General features: G+C 44.0%; 1 protein-coding gene across 1 annotated transcript in view; it reads right to left on the bottom strand.

Moving 5' to 3' along the window:
* Positions 1–110: 110 nt before the first annotated feature.
* The window catches only part of LOC311280520 (cytolytic toxin-alpha-like), a 28,314-nt gene continuing 8,515 nt past the window's right edge, over positions 111–19,909 (bottom strand). Inside the window, exons 3-5 of the mRNA XM_084392705.1 lie at positions 2,780–4,492; positions 1,515–1,609; positions 111–1,403 (exon numbers count right to left, since the gene is read on the bottom strand). Coding sequence (XP_084248831.1) covers positions 1,080–1,403; positions 1,515–1,609; positions 2,780–4,492 — 2,132 coding nt within the window. The 3' untranslated portion in view covers positions 111–1,079. The remainder of the gene's footprint in view (positions 1,404–1,514; positions 1,610–2,779; positions 4,493–19,909) is intronic.

The following is a 19,909-nucleotide window of genomic DNA, read 5'->3' as shown; positions in this document are numbered from 1 at the left end:
TGCAGGGGAAATTGTAATTTGAACTGCAGCAGTGCTAAACTGCTCACTGCATCATAATTAACAACACAAACAATCAATGTATGAATCAAACTCACTAAGACTGCCGTCAGTTTCTTTTCCATGCACCATTTTATTATATCCATGTCTGTGGTAACAGTTAAATAATATAAAACAGTGAAATCGCTCCAGAACTCTGCCGTGTCTTGCCTGCACTCGAGACGGTGACATGAGCTCTGACAGTCTTCACTCCTATTGGCTGTTGCTCGCGAAATTCGCTGCTCATTTGCATAAAGTTAAACTTTCTTTAACTTTCGAGAAGTAAGATGTCGCCAGCTCTCCACTGAAAACGAATGGGATCATGTCGCTGGCGGTGGGAACAGGGCTTCAGTCATGGGAAAAAGCTTGTTGACGAACATTTTTGCACAACAAAATTAAAACTGTGAACTAAGCACTTTCTCCCTCACCATTCTAGACATCCCACCCTGCAAAAACTAATTTCCAGGTGGTATCATGCAACCTCCCCCCATCTGAACATAAAAATGTACATTTGTGAGCAACAACTTGCAGCTAAAATAAATTAAAAAAGCATGAAATACACAATAATCTTCAAAAAACAAAACAAAAAACAAAACAAGAAAGGCTTGACAGACCAAATCAAGTTAAACTCTTTGTTGTAATTAAACAAGTACATCAAGATATTTTGATCTTCCACAAGGTACAGATGATACAGAACAAAAATATATAGATGGACATAAATGATAGAATAAGATGCAATAGGCAAATCTCCCAGAATATCCTAAAATACAATCGCTATTTATTGACTGACTCATAAATTTGATACTTTAAACTTGTCATTTATTTGTTTATTATGGTTCCATTTACATACATTTTTTTAATTGTCTGATTGACACTTGAAAATATTTAATACTACTGACTTATTCAAATGTGATACTTCAATTATAACCAATCATTTCCAATAATACCATTGATTTAAATGAATAGATGATTGCTGTTTATATGTCATTATTTTAGATCTTCAGATATTTGGATACTTTCAGCAACAGATGTATAGCTGGAGGCTAAATGAAGTAGAAACCCAGAGCATCAATATCGCTTCCGCTTCTTCCCATAATGCCGCAACACTTTCCAGACTTCACATCCACACTAACAGGCTCACCCAGGTGATCACACTTAACAGATAATGACTCTTTTTCACCATTGATTTTGGCAACCACAAATTCCAGACCCCCACATCTGGTATGATCAGTATTTGGCCACAGTGTTGCAGCAACAATTTGATCATTTTCATCAAGGTCTAATGTTTCTTCTTCAGATCCTGCTACATTACCAACTTTCACAATTTGGCCAGTGTTTAAAATCACGTGGATTGTGCTCAGTGTCACCTGAAAAGCACAAATGTGTTTAATGTTAATCAAGTAGCTAAATAAAAACAATCTGATTCAAATAGTAGGAATCAAAGAAGATAAATTAGAATAAAAACAATCTTCACACACCTTGTTGTATGTTATTCTGATTCTTGAAATGCTGCTGGAAATGCACTTAAAGGAGAATTCACCACCTCCGATCCCACCCACAATCCCATGTTGTGCTGAGAAAGGAATTAAGCGAGAGAGAGAAAAACATTTATGCTACATTCACACAGCAGCAGAATACAGTGGTCAGTCCTGTTTTAAAGTGATAAATACGATACAATTCACAGACAATTCTTTTAATAATGAGAGTGACAACAGAATTCAATAACTGAACTGACTCACAACTGCAATTTCGGTAAACCTGCATAGTTTGAAAAGAACTGCACTGGACAACTACTATAGTTTTCTCTCAAGTCAAACAACAGGTCAGCCACACTGCACACATGCATGTCTCTCTGTGTTGCATGTTTTCATTTCCAGAAACCCACAGAAACTGAGATTTAAGCTGTTTGTCATCCGAAAGTTTTAGATCCAGTCACTGTCTCCCACTGGACACTCTCCCATAATTTTTGCTGAAAATTTAGGTACAAATGTAAAAAGCATTTAAAGATACTATCCGTTATCCGTTGATGTCATACGTTCAGATGTCATACAGGAGGAGTAAAGAAGTTATTACGGCGAAATACAGGAAATACCCAGAAAGCCAGGGGCCGGTTTCACAAAGATAGACTTTGACTATGGCTTTGATATAGTAGATAGTCAGACTTCAGATAGACATCTAAATCAGACCGTTGCACAAAGCACTTAAGACTCTGACTATCTCAAGTAGGACTACACTGCAATGCATTCTGGGTAAAATAAGACATTTTTCACCTCTATGAGCAAATTTTTGACTTGTCTAACATTATAGGACGGTCTAAAATAGCTTTGTGAAACCGGCCCCGGGTAACATTCACAATAAGCACACATTCACTCTTTATCTTATGTCTAATATGATGAAAACTGCAACATTAAAGTCTCTATGCTTGTCACATTCACAGTTAGGATTTACATTAGGAATTGTGTGATGAATAACCTAAATTACATTCAAATCAGTTAAATTTGCCAAAGGTGAGCATCCCTGGATATTACTGTAAGTTGTTTAACATTTTTTATCATGAAACAGTTGACCAATCCCTGTATTCATTCATACAGTGGCAGATGGAATACTGTATATAAGCCGCTGTGTGAATGGGACAGTTTGAGAGTCACTCTTGTTATTAAATACAGTTGTCAAACTCAAAGATTGACTGTGAATGTAGCCAGTGAAAAAAAGATTATAAAAAAAATGTGCAGATGACACTTACCTGAAGATGGTACGGGGCTGACAGTATCACTGGCTTCACTCACTCCCACTTTACCCACTATCCTGTAGCGGATCAAGTACTGCTTCCCATATTCCAATCCAGTCAGAGTAAAGTCTTCATCAGTTGTGTTTATCACAAGCCACTGTTCCTTCTCCTCAGCTTTTACCTCCTTGTACTCTACTCTGTATTGCTCTGTTACTCCACTTGGAGACTTCTGCAGTTTCAGGGACACAGTTTGTTCCTGGACATTCTTCACTATCGGTGGGGGTGGCTTGGACACGGGCTGGAACTGTTTGTCTGTCAGATTCCCTTTTTCGTACAAATAGATAGAGGAGCCTGGATTGGAGGGATCAGAGACAGCAGAAATAATGAAGCGGATTCCCTTTTCATCTTTGTTGGCTTCTGAAAAACCTCTGAAGCTAGACAAGTTCTCTCTCATCTTTTTTATTACACCAGGATCATTGAAACATTTTCTGTCAGATGCCTTGTGAATAACTTTTTTTTTTCCATCTAACTTTTTAAACTCATCAGATTTCAGGAACTCATTCAGGGTTGAAAGATACGTGTCTTCATACTTCAGAGAAGTGAAGGTCAAGCACACCACAACATCAGTATCAGGATCAAGGAGGATGGTGTTCAGACCATCAGAGTCTTCAATCCTGATCTGCTTCAGTGTCTTGGTGTGAGTTCTCAAGAGGTTACATTCAGACTTTGCATCATTTAACCACTGGTTAAGCTTGTGAGCATTAAAAGGGGAGCTGCCGTGGATCTTCAGGATGTCTGCCAGTGACTGTTCCTCCTTCCCACCTCCTCGAATAGCAGGCAAGACCCTGGCCACTGCTTTCTGGAGCACTGTCCGGTAAATGCTAAATGAGTCCTGAAATGAGAGCAGCCTCTCTTCAATGTCACTGAAAACATTTACCTCTGTTCTTTTGGACAGGTCATTGTATGTCCTTTCTAACTCTCCCAGCTCCTCCATTATACGTTCAGTGTTGAAAACCAGACTTGTGCTGATGTCTCTCACTAAATGAGCAGCTTTTTTGTCCAATAAATGAAGAGGATAAAGCCAGACATTTATTGGAATTGCACTCTGTGGATTCTCCTTCAGCAGAGTTGGGAGCTTCTTGTACAAATCCAGGGCCTCCATGTAAGTGGTGGGGTTCTGCTCAAGATGAAAGTCACCATGAAAAGTGCAGGTGATGTTCTCAGCAGTTTTCTTTTCAGCATCTGTCAATTGAACAGATCCTTCTCCCTTAATAGAAAATCCAGGAATCTTCTTGACCATGACATTCAGTTTTCCCTCAATCTCCTGCTTGCTTTCATCTTCTGAAGACATATGATCAAACACCATGAAGGCCTGAGCTCCGTACAGAACAGCCGTGACCACATGAGTTGCAGTTTTCTGGTCAAACACCTGAGGGTAGGTGATCTGTCCAAGCTGGGTCATAGTGAGCTGATCGAATCTGGAGGTATCACTATAATGCATTGTAACTCGGGACTGTTTGTGTGAGGATTTGGTATCATGCAGGTATTTGGCAGATCCCCCTACCTCAATCAGCCCCCCCAGGAAGCTGAGCTTCAGGGAAGCACTTATATCCATGAGATCGGACTTACTAGACAGAGAGTCAGAGCTACTGAACTTCAAATCTGTCATGAGCTGAGGACGACTGTCCAAATCTTCAGTCAATGATTTCTTATCCCACAGAGTAACACCTGAAATGAGAAGTGGATTTAACAGTTTGTACGAAAAGTGATATAGTGCTGAAGTACATGTGCAGGTCTTATATCTATAAAACAGATTTAAACTGATTTAATACTGTAGTTGTGTTGGGGACAGGGCTGGCACTGGCAGTGTTTCTCCACCTTCTGTCTGAGTTAGTCATTTGTAGTTATGGAAACCGATTATGTTCAGTTGTGCACTAATTAATTATGTCATTATCGTGTGTTAACAAGTTCAGTTCCGTTTGAGTTAGGTTGTCCGGTGTCATCAGTTCATGGATGTGTGGTATGCTATTCTTGTGGATTATCGTGTGGATCTATTAAATATTGCATGTTTACGTTTATCTTCATCTTCGAGTGTTTTTACTACCACTCACATGACAGGCACGTGTGTGTTTGTGGGGCCCTATAGGTGAGATCATGAAAATGGGTCCCATCAGAGTAAAAATTGTCACAGCATCAAATCTACATGCAGTATGGCGACTGGCCAAGACACACATGGAAAACAGCTTCCAGGCATGATGTATGTTTTAAGCTTTTAATGTGACTCATAATGTGTTAAATATGGTCATATTTAGAGTGTTATATTTGATTTGTGTTATTGAACAATTGAAGAAACATTAACAGCATGATCATATAAAATTGAGTTTCTTTATACTCTTACAGCCCTCTGCTACTTATACCAACAACGGAAATAAACCCAGTTAAATTAGCAAAATATGTAGGAGAGCATTTTTAGAATGTCACTATATTATATTACAATAAGTAACATTTAAATGCTGACTTTAAATTAAAAACACTTCACACAATATAACACAAGATAAATTAGATAGATAGATATTCTTAATACTTATATTTATATTATACATTTTATAAAAAATATAATAAATTAATCTATATTTATTTATATAAACATTTTGTAACACACCTCTCCATGAAATGACCATTTTTATCTTATTTTCATTTCACGAGTTCACACGTACATGAAATCAGATGTAGTATTTTAAGCATATTTGGCATGCTGTCCAGAGGAGGGCTCCAATCTCGGAATTTGGCCCGAACCCAGAGTACTCCCCTTTTTTGGGATAGAAACCAGCCGAGAGTGAGGTGATGGGGTGGTGGAGGGATGCTGTGAAACTTGACATGAGACAGAGGTGAGGAAAGGCTTTATTTATACCGGCTTCCTCTTGTGCTGATTGGTTGATTACCTGAACGTGCTCCTCCCGAACTTTGTTACATAAAACTTAATTTTAAGTAGTAGTCACAATCACTTTTCTACTCTCCACAGTGATAATTTGGTATTTATAATTTTGATAGCAATGGATGCAACTTTGATTGTGTGGAAAGGGGCAATTAAATAACACACAGAATGCGTATTTTTAATTTATTCTATTGCGGTACTTTTCCATCATTTTTAATGTGCATCACCCTAGACGTGATTGACTGTTGCGCTCTCATCTCGCTTCCATATACTTTTACAGAGTATCGTGTATGACACGGCTTTCTAAAACGCGGCGCTCAAGTTAAACAAAATTTTAAAAAATGCATCTCTAGACCTGTACTGGCCTGCGTCTCGCGTTTTAACCACAAAATTCTCGGTTACTGACGTAACCTCGGTTCCCTGAGAGAAGGGAACGAGTATTGCATAAGCTTACGCTTATGGGAAAACTCCTTTTCTCGAGAATATTGAAGCCAACATGTTTAACACGCAGTGCAGCTGCACAGCAGACACCTAGCTGAGCATGAAGAGCAGTCATTGGCTGTTCTGCGGCAACTGCACAAACCTATGGTGAGGCGGCTCTGGCGCGCGAACCAATCAGGCCGCTTCTAGCCCTCGTGCTCCATCGAGACGAAAGTCTCACCTCCGAGTCATCCTAATCTACATCTCTTTCCCTCTCCCCTCACCCCCTCCATCTCAAGCTCAGATCACCTGAATTCACTCAAGAAAATGTATAGTTTAATGTGAATGATTATCACAGAGTATGACATTAAAATGTCACAGTGCGACTGGTACAAATGTCTCATTTCCAAATAAGTAAAACAAAAGGTAATAAGGTTTTTAAGAGTTTAAAGATAACTGACATACAAAGAAAGGTGATCTCCTGACAAATGGTCACACACCCCCAAAAGGTGCAACCTCTGAATGCAAATTTCTTTTGTAAGTACATGTTTCCATGTGAAAGGTTTGTCTATATATTGTAATGCAGCAGGGAATTCTGGGCCTTTTCTTTTCAGATTAGCCCGTGAGGCTGAGAGTGAGACCTCATGTATTTCTTAATGTTGGGTTGCATCTTTTCTCTGTATTCCAGAGCATATGATGTTTTGTATCGATTATCTTTTAATTGATTATGAAATTGGCATGATACATTTACCTGACATAATAAATTGTTACATTTGATTTTTCTAACTGACTTTGGCATTATTTTCATAAAAAAGTTAAAATGAATAGTCAAACATTCGCTCATAATTAATGATCTACAGATATCATTAAAACCTTTTCATTTATGGAGTCAGATGAAATAACGAGAGAATACATATTCAAATGTATTGCATTTAATCAAAAAATACTTTGCCTCGAGATAAGGACAGTAACACGTAAAGACCTTCGGCGCTGTTCGGATGCCGGTTTTGGGCCGATCGAGCGCAAGCTTACACAAGCCAGAATGGGCGTGGCTTATATCTATAAAAGAGCCCATTTTTCGCCATTAAACCAGGTTAAATCGACTGAAGCAATCCCCTGATCTAAGCACAGTAGCACGGTGGGTTACACAATACTCGTTCCCTTCTCTCAGGGAACCGAGGTTACATTAGTAACCAAGACGTTCCCTTTTGAGAGGTCTTGCGTATCGCGTAAGCTTGCGCTTATGGGAACCCCACTGAAACACTGTGCATGCTTAAAACTTCGCTCTCCACTATAGCCCAGGGTAGAAGTCCAGAGGCCCATACAAGTTTAATGTTATGAGTCCTACAGGGGCCAAACCCATGTTGGGCTCTCTATGGGGAAAAACAAGGAATGGGTCTCAGAGAGGGCCAATCTTTATAATATATATGAACTAGGGCCAGTATCATTGGCCTTATAGTCATGTGAACTAGGGCCAGTATCATTGGCCTTATAGTCATGTGCTTACACTTCTTGTTCTACACAAGAACCTTCGCTTGCAAAGCAGGAACTTCCAAGTTGTAAAATCTCATAAATGTGGACGGTGAGGCCCAGCCAGCCGCCGCACAGATATCTTCAATTGGGATTCCACTCGACCATGCCCAGGATGAGGCCATGCATCTCGTGGAATGAGCTCTTACGCCTATGGGACACTGGAGGCCCTTAGACTCATAAGCCAGCGAGATAAGGTCCACAATCCAGCATGATAATCTCTGCTTTGTGACCGCGAGCCATTTGGAGCAGCCGCCAAAACCTAAGAGAGCTGTTCTGACTGCCTGAATGGGGCAGAACGCTCTACATAGGTCTACAAAAGCTCTTGTAAAAAGGAGAGGACCGTTGGAACCAGAGATGCTCACAAGTCTCTGAGCTAGAGTCCAAGTCAAGTCTCAAGTCTTTGAGCTAGAGTCCAAGTCAAGTCTCAATTCTATTTATTGTAATAAGTCTCTGGTCATAATAAGTGTTGCATCACGTACAGCGACCCATCCAGGCTGCTTAGAACACTGCATAGCTATATATAAGGAATTCAAAGCATGTAATATGTTATTATGACTCCTTTATCTATTAGCATACAGTATCAGCTTTGATTTTGGATGACCACACACTGTACACCCCCCCTACAGATTTATATTACACACAGGATGTTCGGGTCCACTGGACCCGGGGCTAATAAAAGTGTGGAAATTGTAGGTCCTGTGTACCTTTACTCTGTCCTCCTCCTGTCAGGGCCTAATGATATTTTGTGTGTGTGTGTGTGTGTGTGTGTGTGTGTGTGTGTGTGTGTGTGTGTGTGTGTGTGTGTGTGTGTGTGTGTGTATGTGTGTGTGTGTGTCTTGTATATGGTTTATGAACGTCAGGAAGAACCGACAGCGGAACCGGCCCGACAACGGAACCGGCCATGGGACTGTTTCTAGCAGCTTGTAGAACCATAGCTGGTTCTTCCAGAGGGTGCTATCAAAAGCACAGCACATTTGCTCTCCCTGATCCGATCTATGACCTGAGGAAGCATCGAGACCGGGGGGAAATGCATACAGCGGGCAGCTCAGCGGGGTAGGCTCCTCTCCAGGCTCGACTATAGGCCGGAGATGGGCCTGCCCTCGTAAAGGGCCCCCCAACCTAGGTTGAGATAACTTGTCTTTTCGAAACCACTCCCATACTCACACCGGCTTGGTACCAACCGGCTGCTTTACAAGGACCCAGCGCTCTGACACAGCCGTGGTTTACTTTGATGCTTAAGTGGTCACATCACCACGCATGACCCAGCTGGAGTACTGATGATGCCGAGGCCATGAGGCTTAACATCCTCTGAAAATTCTTCAGACCCACACTCTCATTTGTATAGAGTTTATGACTGTTCCCAGGAAGGAAATGTTCTGGCTGGGAGACAGTGCGCTTTTGAAAGCATTGATTCTGAGACGTAGACATTCTAAATGGCTGAGGATCCAGGATCTGTGAGTTATTAACTGCATTCCCGATTGTGCTATAACCACCCAATTGTCGAGGTAGTTCAACACTCGCACTCCCCGTTGTCTCATCCATGCACTTTGTAAATGTACAGGGTGCTAAAGATAGACCGACCGGTAGGACCGTGTACTGATAAGTCTGCCCCTCGAAAGCGAATCTCAAGAATGGCTTGTGATGGGGCGTTATTTGGATGTGAAAATAAACATCTTTCAGATCCACTGAGAAAAACTAATCCCCCAGGCGAATCTGCGCAAGGATTTGTTTGGTCGTCAGCATCCTGAACGGGCGCATCATCAGCGCTTTGTTCAGGTGCCTGAGATCTAGGATGGGCCTGAGGCCGCCATCCTTTTTTGGAACGAGAAAGTAGTGGCTGTAAAAGACCGACCCGCACTGTGGCGATGGGACTGATTCTACTGTCCCCTTTGCTAACAGTTTCGACACTTCGGTGCGAAGGACGTGAGCCACGTCGCTTCTCACTATTGTCTCGACCAGGGCTCGGAAGCACGGGGGTCTGCGAGTGAACTGTAGCGAGTAACCTGGTTTATTATGTTCAAAACCCATTCAGATAAACAAATGCTCTTTTGTGTTTTATTTGGGTCGCTGTAAAAACGGCGTATGTTTGCAGGTGTGTATGTTTCAAAACAGGCTTGTTTACTTCAGCAGATACATCTCCAGCCACCTGAAAGAGAGGGGACTGGAAGAGAAGTGAGAGCTTTCTTGGAGGCTGGTTCGGCCGCAGCAGGACTTGAACACCTCCTCTTTCTACCTACCGTCACGGCTAGGAAGGTTTTCGAGGCTCAGGGTCCAACACGATCCTGGGTCAGGGTCCCCGTCGCTCCGCGAACTGCTGACATTTCGCAGAATGAGAGTGTTGACGTACCTCAGTCGCTGGGCACAATTTTGTGGCGGCCCGAAGCAGAGCTGGAGCATTTAGGAAGGAAGTGGTACCAACCATGCGATGCTTTCTGAGCCTCGGTGTAACATTCAGTGAAACCCTTGACTGCTGGTAAGAACAAACCGGTGGTGAAAATAGGGGAGTCGAGAAAAGCTTCCCTATCCGTATCCCTCAGCCCCGTTAAATTTAACCAGAGATGACGTACAAGCACTGTCAAGTTCGCCATGCTCCTGCCAATCGCCTGGGTGGTTGCCTTGGTAGCTCACAGTGCTAAGTCAGTTGTTCTGCGCAGGTCTCTGAAAGCTTCCGGTTCAGGTCCAGATTCGTCCATAGAGTGGAGAAATTTGGCCTGGAAAACTTGGAGGACAGCCATGGTATGAAGCACCATTTTTTTATTTCCATCCCATGGTGGTGGGCAGGAAAAGATGTGTGGCCACCGCTTCCTCGAGGGGAGGCCTCGCCTCATAGCCTTTTTCAACAGCGCCGTCGACAGTCGAGAGCGTTGAAGAAAATGAAGGCTTTAGACAATGCTGTGCTTTCCATGATTTTGTTAGCTCGTCGTTCACCTCAGGAAAGAAAGGTGCAGGCCTCTGCTGAGGGGCCTGTCGGCCCCCCTGCAGGAACCATTCGTCCAGACTGCTACGCAAGGGCTCCACAGGCAAAGACCACTTGAGCCCAAGATCTTCGATGGCCTTAGTCAGCACGTGGAGAAGCCCTGCGTCGAGAATCTTCTTGATTGACACTGGGCTGGCCCAATCACATCTTTAAACACCTCTCCCTTTGGGCTCTGAGCGAGCATGCCGTGTCAGTGTGTATCTGTCAAAATAGTCTGAGAGATAGAGAAGATACACAAAGAATGTGCAGAGAAATAGCGTGAAAAATAGATACAGGCCCTTCAAGCAGACGCTGTAAAATGTGTCAAAATATATGTTTTCTGCAGCAGCAGGACCTTAATCAGCCCCGAACCACCCTAGAAGGCCGAGGTCCACCCAACACAGTTTTACCAAAAGTATTTTGAGAAACACTGGTATTGCTATGCCAATGCAGCTTATAACTTGTTTTTTGGATTCACCACTGTGGAGTATAGTTCAATTGTTTTAATAAATGACAATTTTATACTTATTTCATCTGTTAAGTAACTCTCACTTGTTCTTACTGTCACGCTGGGTTCTCAATGACAACGAAGGCAACGAAGATACAAAATAACAAGATGATTTATTCCACGATATGATGAGTATACAAGGTGCGGAACAGTGTGAACTAACACAAACAATCACCGACAATGACAAGGACATGAAGGGAACTTATATACACAGATGATAACGAGACAACAGCTGAAGACCATGATGATGACGATGATGACTGGCAGGTGCGGGTAATGGTAGAGGAGGTGCAGGTGTGGAGGATCATGGGAACTGTAGTGCAGACAATGACGATGACAGTGACAGTGAAGAAGACGATGACAGTGACAATGAACGTAATGGTGACAGTACTCTCCCGGCAGGCGCGATCTCACGCCGCAGCTAGCTAGGCCTTATGCGCCTGTTGCCAGGAGCGATTATGTTTTGACTAATTTTGAAAAGTTATGCTGCCTTTTGCTATCAGAATTATCGTAAATACTAGTTCCCTTTCGTAAAGGGAACTCCCGCTGCATCGATACTCGATACTTTGGGGAATGCCTTCGGCATGAAGCGTCTGAAGTCAACTATGGAACTATTCCAATCTTGATTGGTGCAACGTCACCCGTGACGTCGCATGTGACGGTGATCCGGAAGCTACAAAAGGGTCACAGGAACCAGGAAATGTTAGTTTCTGGTCTTCAGCAAACGCTCTATGTCATCTTGTCTGATCTATTTGGTGTTGTTTGTCCCGTGAAAGAGTATTATTTATGGCGAAAAAAGAGAAGCTATTCAGGCAGTGTGCGTCCCCTTGCCCACGTTATTTAAGCGAGGATGACACACACACGCTTTGTGTAGTTTGTCTGGGAGTGGAGCATGCACGGGCGGTGCTCGAGGGCGCTGTCTGTGCAAACTGTTTTCAATGAAAAAGCTCCGCTCCCGTTTTGAGCTTGTTCAATCAATTAGATCAGGCTCGCGTTTCCAGTGCATCAGGTCCCGCGTCTGTTGAGGCAGCGCGCCGCTTGTATGCATGTGATTCGCACGTGGGGCTGGCATATGATACTGAGACGGTTGCGACCCTTTCTCAGTGTTTATTAACCAGCTCCACTGGTCTCGCGCACGGTTCGGAAGCCCGCGCTGCGGCTTCTTCCGACCGTGTTAAAGACACAGCGTTTGATTTATCTGGCTCTGAGGAGTTAGATATTATCTATTAACACTGAATCACGTGGATAGGGGGATTCGCCACCCCATATTCCCGTTAGTGAGGAGTTGCTGGAGGTTGTAATCAGGGCAGTGGTTAAATTAAATGTTAAATGGCCATATAATAAGCAGGAAGCGACTAAGAAAAATAAAATGAATGAGCGCTTCCTGCAGACCCAGTCACAATCTTCGTGTCAGAGCCTTCCCTTTTTCCCTGATCTCCATACTGAGGTATCAAGATCGTGGAAAAATCCATTTTCATCTCAATTATTTTCCCCCATGTATATTTACTCATCCATCAGGGAATCTAATGAAAATGGTTATTAGGTGATGGCTCGGGTTGAGGAATATTTTGCGAAATATTTTCTCCCCGACATTGCGTCACCCCTGATAGCTCAGACACTTCCCTCCAAATCTCGTACATCGAATTTGTTAGGGAAAGCATATATGGCGGTGGTCGAGCTGGTGCATGCCCACACACGATGGAGTTATTACAGGCATACCTGGCTGACCTCCTCAAGCAGGTGGATGATAACTGGGAGGTCTCACTCTATATTACTGAATATCGTAGAGTATCTGACTTATCTCTCCGTATTATTAAAGAGACGGCCCGTGCTATTGGCCGTTCTATGGCAGCACTAGTTGTTTCAGAGAGACATTCATGGCTTATTCGCTTGTGGATCGGGAAGAAAGACAGGGCTTTCCTTCTCGATGCTCCCCTTTCACCTTCTGGCCTCTTTGGCGACGCGGCAAGAACCGTTGTCGAGAGGCTTGAGGAGGCAGAGCGACAATCAGCTATCCCCAGTTGTCAGTCCAGGTCTCATGGGGTTGCTGAGGGGGCAGCCTCATGGGACAGCCGCCAGCTCCTCATATTTTGAGAAGGTTTCCTCTCGTGCCCCCCCGTATAAGGCTTGGGGCCAGAAGAAACATTCTCGCACGAAGCTCTCCATACCGAAGACAGGTCTGAGGACTGTCTCTCGGGCTAAGAAGGCTTCAACTAAGAGGTCTTGTCGTAACACGCAGACCCTTATGGGCGTTCCCCCAGGAGAGCGAGTACAGGAGTCTCGCCCCCTTATGCAGCCCTTAGGAAATCGATGTTTGCTTCCCGCCGCCGAGGGCCCTTCGGGACACATCGGCTTCCAGCGAACACAAATCGCCCGAAGACGTTGCGGCACTGTCGAGTTTGCCGCCTCTCAGGAGGTCTGTAGAGAGCATATTTCGGTTAGTTCCTGCCAGTTAGCTGCTTCAGGTCACCAAGGCCATTTGGAAATTTATAGCCGAGGCCAGTCTCGAGGGACTGGTCCCCATAATGGCATATTTAGACACCCCGAGGGGTCTTCAAAATATAGCCTAGGGGGTCCTGCTTATGTTGGAGCTAATATACAAATATTATATACTAAGGGTGGTTCACATGTCAGCCAGCCCCGAGCAGGGTCGGTTTTTGGAACAGGAAGTCTAGTCCCTCTTAGCACAGGAAACCTCAAAGTTGGCTCTTCCTTGGTTACGGGAGCCCGGGTTCTACAGCTGGCACTTCATATACCCCTTTTCCACCAACAAGAACCAGGTGCTGGTTCGGAGCTAGAGCTAGTGCCGGTTCGGAGTTGGTTCTACTGACGAGCCTCCAAAGAACCGGTTTGCTTTTCCACAGGCAAAAAGAGCCAACGCAGAGCCAGGTCTTACATCACATCTACGTCTCATCTTTCTCAGCAACATTTGCGTGGCGGCGCCAAACACAAACACATCATCAACAATGGCGCACGTTGCTTTGCTATTGATGTCCATGGCTTTGCGGACTTACATCAGCATCCAAACACGGCGGATCCAACGTGTTCGCGCGGCTCGCCATTATTTGTACAGACGGAGATTACAAGCGAGAGTAACGGCATATACATAACATTTATTTTTAACAATAAGATGCCGACTTTAGCCTTAGATTTATATTTTAGATCGCGTCCATCGTGTTTAGCTGCTGTTAGCTCGATTAGCTGCTATTTGAAAATGGCGGTCACAAGTTTCTCTTCAGTCTTGTTGGCCACGGTAACCCCGCCCCCAGCCTCTGACGCAAGCGGTTCTTTCTTGGCTCCGTTCTAGACCCTGCAATGATTTGGTGCTACTTAAGAACCAGTTTTACTGGTTCGGAGCTGGTGCTTTGGCGGTGGAAAAACAAAGAACCGATTTGAAACTAGGCTCTGGCTCCGAACCAGCACCAGCTCTGCCTTGGTGGAAAAGGGGTAATAGTTCCTATGAGGAAGGGAGTTAGGCCTTATTTTGGATCTCAGGGTACTGGATCAACCTCCGAGGGGGTTCAGATTCAAGTTACCGACTGTCAGTCAGACCAGCTCCGAGGACTGGTCTGTCTTGATAGATCCACAAGCTCCTTAACTCCTCTTTCCCTTCTAACCCCATCACAGGAAGTTTCCGAGATCCGCTTTTGGGGGGAAAAGCGCATCAGTTCTGGACTCTTCCAGTCGGCCTAGCCTTATCCCCTCGCACCTTCACTAAATGTATGGACACGGCCCTTGCTCCATTGAGACTTCAGGGGGTCCGTATCTTATAGATGACTGGCTCATTTTGCCTCAGTCAAAAAGAACTAGCAATTCAACATCGAGATGTTGTTTTGAGCCATCTGAGGTGCGTGGGGTTGAGACTCAATGTCAAGAAAAGTTCCTTAACTCCTCTTCAGAGGACTACGTCCCTGGGAGTAGAGTGGGACTTAGTCACAATGCGGGCACAATTGTCTCCTGCTTGTATAAATACTATCTTAAACACAATGAAGAGTATAAGGTTAGGCCAGGCTATCACTGTCAAACACTTTCAAAGAGTTTTGGGTCTTATGGCTGCAGCTTCCACGGTAGTACCCTTTGGTCTGCTCCATATGAGGGCCTTGCAGTGGTGGCTCAGGAACAAGGGATTTTCTCCTCTGGGAAATCCTTTTCGTACAATCAGAGTTACGCGCAGATGCCTTCGTTCTCTTGTCGTATGGAAGAAACCATGGTTCCTGTCTCAGGGCCCGGTTTTGGGAGCACCATGTGAGAGAAAAACTCTGACCACGGATGCTTCCCTCACGGGCTGGGGTGCGGTTATGGAGGGCCGTTACACCCAAGGTACTTGAAAAGACCATCATCTCACATTGTATATTAATCGCTTGGAGATGTTGGCTGTATTTTTTGCCCTGAGGCACTTCCTTGTAGACCTCAGAGGCCATCATGTTCTTGTTAGGACAGACAATATGTCGGTGGTCTCTTATATCAACCGCCAAGGAGGTTTGAGATCTCGCCCTCTTTGTAGACTGGCGCATCAAATTCTTCTTTGGTCCCAGGACAAATTTCTCTCTGTCAGATCTATTTATATTCCTGGGGTTCAAAATATGGGAGCAGACATCCTGTCGAGGCAGGGGCCGAGGCCCGGGGAATGGTGGCTCCACCCTGAAGTGGTTGAGCTTATATGGAGAGAGTTTGGCCGGGCGGAGGTTGACCTGTTCGCTTCTCATGAGAACTCCCATTGCCCACCCTGGTACTCTCTCTCACATCCAGCTCCTTTGGGCTTGGATGCCATGGTACAGATGTGGCTGAGGTCACATCTGTACGCTTTTCCCCCAATCGCTCTGCTCCCTGGGGTTCTAGAAAGGGTCAGGAGGTACGGAGTGAGACTACTCCTTGTAGCTCCGTACTGGCCGGCCCAAATTTGGTTTTCGGACCTTATTAGTCTCTTGGAGAGTCCTCCATGGAAAATTTCTATTAGGAGAGATCTTCTGTCTCAGGCTGATGTTATATTATTTCATCCCCGACCAGAGTTATGGAGACTATGGGTCTGGCCCCTGAGGGGGTCTCACCCATAATTAGGTTGCCCTTTCCACCGAGGTGGTCAGGACATCCATACTGTTGTCCCCACTCTACTAGGAACTAAACAATTAAGTTAGGGAGGGCATTGAACCCAGTTTATTACTGCCCACTGGCTTCAGTACTGGTGTTCCATCCCGCTCTCTAACGGGATCTCCTGTTCATGCTTAGGGCCTCTGTGGCGGCCTCAGTGCCCTCCGCAAGCCTCTAAGGGTGTTCTCGAAAGGACGTTCCCACTGAAACTCCATGTTCCTGTAGATTGGAGGATGAATCCTGTCATCCAGCCTATTGGTATCAGGCTGATGGGTTATCCCTGGCACCCATCATGTCCTGTGGGTGAGGTATACAAAAATATATTTGAGATATATAAGTATATATAGGAGAATCTATTGAGTCTGCTTCCTGCTCGTCTTACTCCCTGGAAGAGTGATGGTGCTGCCCCCACTTACTTGCTAGCGTGGGAGCCACTCAACGTTATTTTTGCCCGGTACTGAGGTACTTGTAGGCAATGTTAAGATTCTTCAGGTATTCCATCCTCCATCGCATGTGTCGGATGGTCAAGGTCATAGCCTTTGAGGTTCCTACATTAGGACTCAGGCTGAGTGGAGTCAGTCCATCTAGTTTATGCATCAAGGGTTAGGAGCTATTCCCTTTATTAAGAGTACAGTTGGTTATCTAAAACCACTCATATTTGAAGTACAAGGTGCGCTTCTGCCTTCACCTCTCATCTAATATTTTCTACTGTCTGGGGCTCCCAGCCATGAGGTCAGTCGAGCCTCCGGCTCCAGACCTCCCCTTCTTGCACCAAATCTTATGACAAGCTAGTTTGGATCTGCCCTCTACTCATTCTATCGTCCATGAGTGTACCAGATGCTTTATACCAGGGCGTTTTTTCTCTCAGTGTGGCGACGTGGGTATTCGTTCCCCAAAGTATCGAGTATCGATGCAGCGGGAGTTCCCTTTACGAAAGGGAACGTCTCGGGTTACGTATGTAACCCTCGTTCCCTGAGTAGGGAACGAGACGCTGCATCCCTCGGCCACACTTTTCGCGCCCCTGAGAACGACTTACTTTGACCAATTAGAAGCTAACATTTCCTGGTTCCTGTGACCCTTTTGTAGCTTCCGGATCACCGTCACATGCGACGTCACGGGTGACGTTGCACCAATCAAGATTGGAATAGTTCCATAGTTGACTTCAGACGCTTCATGCCGAAGGCATTCCCCAAAGTATCGAGTATCGATGCAGCGTCTCGTTCCCTACTCAGGGAACGAGGGTTACATACGTTACCCGAGACGTTTCCTAGTTAAAAAATTGGACATGAACGTCCTCTTGAATGCGGTACGCTCGTAATCATGAAATTTCCAATAGCACGTGTAAACTGCATAAATCCGCGTAAGATTACTAGAATGCTTCCTTTTTAAGGCCATTTGATACAAAGGTAGAGAAGATGAATTGAGAAGTTTGATCAAAGAAATGAGGGATTAAAATACTCTGAATAGAAAGTCTTTAGTAGAAGTTTTTTTAAGCATCTATATGATGGTATTGAACATTTAAGTTTAAAGACTCTCATAAGAGTCAAGTCTTGTCATATCAAAGTTTTTGTATTCCTCTGACAATCTGTGTTTATTAAAAAGGAAAGTCTTATGAACACATTTTTATCAACAGGAATTCATCATTTAAGGCTTTGGATACACTGCAGAATGAGCCAATAGAGTGTAAATTGAGAACTATAGAACTATATAGCTGGGGCGATTGCTTTAATTCTCACATTCAAGCAAGTATAAATCTATAGATTTGCATGATATAATGTTGATGTTATTTATTCCTATTCTTCACTGCATAATATAAATTGTGGTTAAATGGTTTAGATCATTGTTTTAATATCACAAATTGTGTCTGGTAATTTACAGGGTGTAAGAAGAAGTTTTTAAAGATTACCTGGTAAAATATGGTTTTCTTTTAAATGACATGTAAAAGTTTATTACTAGTGTAGGTTAAACCTAAGGCCGTGTGTCCACCAAGGCATTTTTTCCTGCGGCTAGCATATTTTTCTAATTGTTTTCAGCGAGAGAGCCGCATTTTTTAAATGGAAGGAGCGCAACGAAGCGCTGAGCGTCTATTTCACGCTGAAGCACTGACCACTCAAGCTGTCCAACCGAGGCAAGATGAGTGAGAAGCTCATTTTAGCAGTCAGAAATTGTTCTATAATTTATGATGTCTCCGTGTCCATACGGTGGTTCTTGCCTCTTTGTGAACCCAGATAGACCGGCATTTGCCCGTTTACTGCATTTAAATAGCCACGATGGCAAGAGCACTCGCTGTTTCTTGTTCATCTTTAATATGATGCCTTTTACATACTGATTCCATTTATATATAGACTTTTCCTTCCAAGATGTTTGTTTGTAGTGGCAAGAAAACGGATTCGTTGTCTACAACACGGAGAAACATCCGTGAATGTCACTCACAAACATTACTAGGCAACCAGTAGTGGGAACGCCCACTAGCTACCTCACTGCCAGCCACCGGCGACATACAGTGAGAAAGTCGCTTGTAGTGTGACTGCACCTTCAGCGTTTTTTACTGGTTGCAGAGAGTTGAAGAATGTTTCAACTATGAGTAAAAGGCAGCGTTACTCATCGCTGTCACTTTTAACCTATGTCTCGCGTAGCCAGACCTTCAGACTGATGGCAGAAGGTCTGGAATCTATTGCAGCTTTTCTTGGCCAAGGAACGCCCAAAAGGACGTTTGACTGACATGTAACGCCACCAATCACAGTTCGTTTTGTTCTGCATCATGTTTAGGGGCGTGACAACTTAAACGTACAGTATGGAGTTTTTCGCCGCTAGGGGTCGCTAACCTCTTTACAATAACAAAGGCGTAGTTTGATGACGCAACATTTGCTAAGAATTATGGATCTTGTCGTCAACGTCAAGCTGACCGATCTAATAATGTTTATGGATGAGTGAATACATCGATGTTTTTATCATGACTGTGACATGAAGCAGTTCGGGATTGCTAAGAGACAGCTATCAGCTCCACACGCGGCCGGAGTCCCGTGGATATAAAAGGAATATGGACATTTCATTCTACCGAACTACACGCAAGAGCAGAATTACAACTCACAGGTCAGTTTATTAGACAAATTAAACTTGTGAGGTAACGCAGCGCTGTTTCACTTGGTCTAACATTACACTAGCACACTAAACTGCATTTGAATGTGTTGAAATGTATGTGTTAGTTTGTCTGTATGAGACTAGCAGTAAGCTATATTCTAACATTAGAATAACATAGATCATATTATAACATTTTATCATTGTTGAACTATATAACATTGATTAGTTTTATGTAAATGTGCTCACCTGTTTAATAAAGTAGGCTACATGTAGGAGCGGTCGAAGTCTCGGACGTGGAGCTCTCGTTTATATACTGTCTATGGGAGCTCTCGGCATCTCGAAAACACCGCGCTGATATTGATTCTCGTTTTAGTTCTCCTTTTTTATCCAAAGTCTGCTTGCCATGGTCCATAATGTTTGAACGAAACAACAACAGCGTGCAAATAGACATTGCGAACTACACAGTGGTCCACGTCTGTCGCCTTGGTTACTATCAGAGGGCTCTGGTTCATAGCTCTGGTTGCTATGGCAGTACGAGTGGAAACCAGGGAGAACGCGGATATGACGCCATTGACGGCGACAAAATGGAAATAAAGAAACGTGCCGTGTCTTTAAATTAAATAA

This window comes from Rutilus rutilus (assembly GCF_951802725.1).
Source record: "Rutilus rutilus genome assembly, chromosome: 21".
Lineage (NCBI taxonomy): Eukaryota > Metazoa > Chordata > Actinopteri > Cypriniformes > Leuciscidae > Rutilus > Rutilus rutilus.
This window is presented reverse-complemented; position numbering and strand designations above follow the sequence as displayed.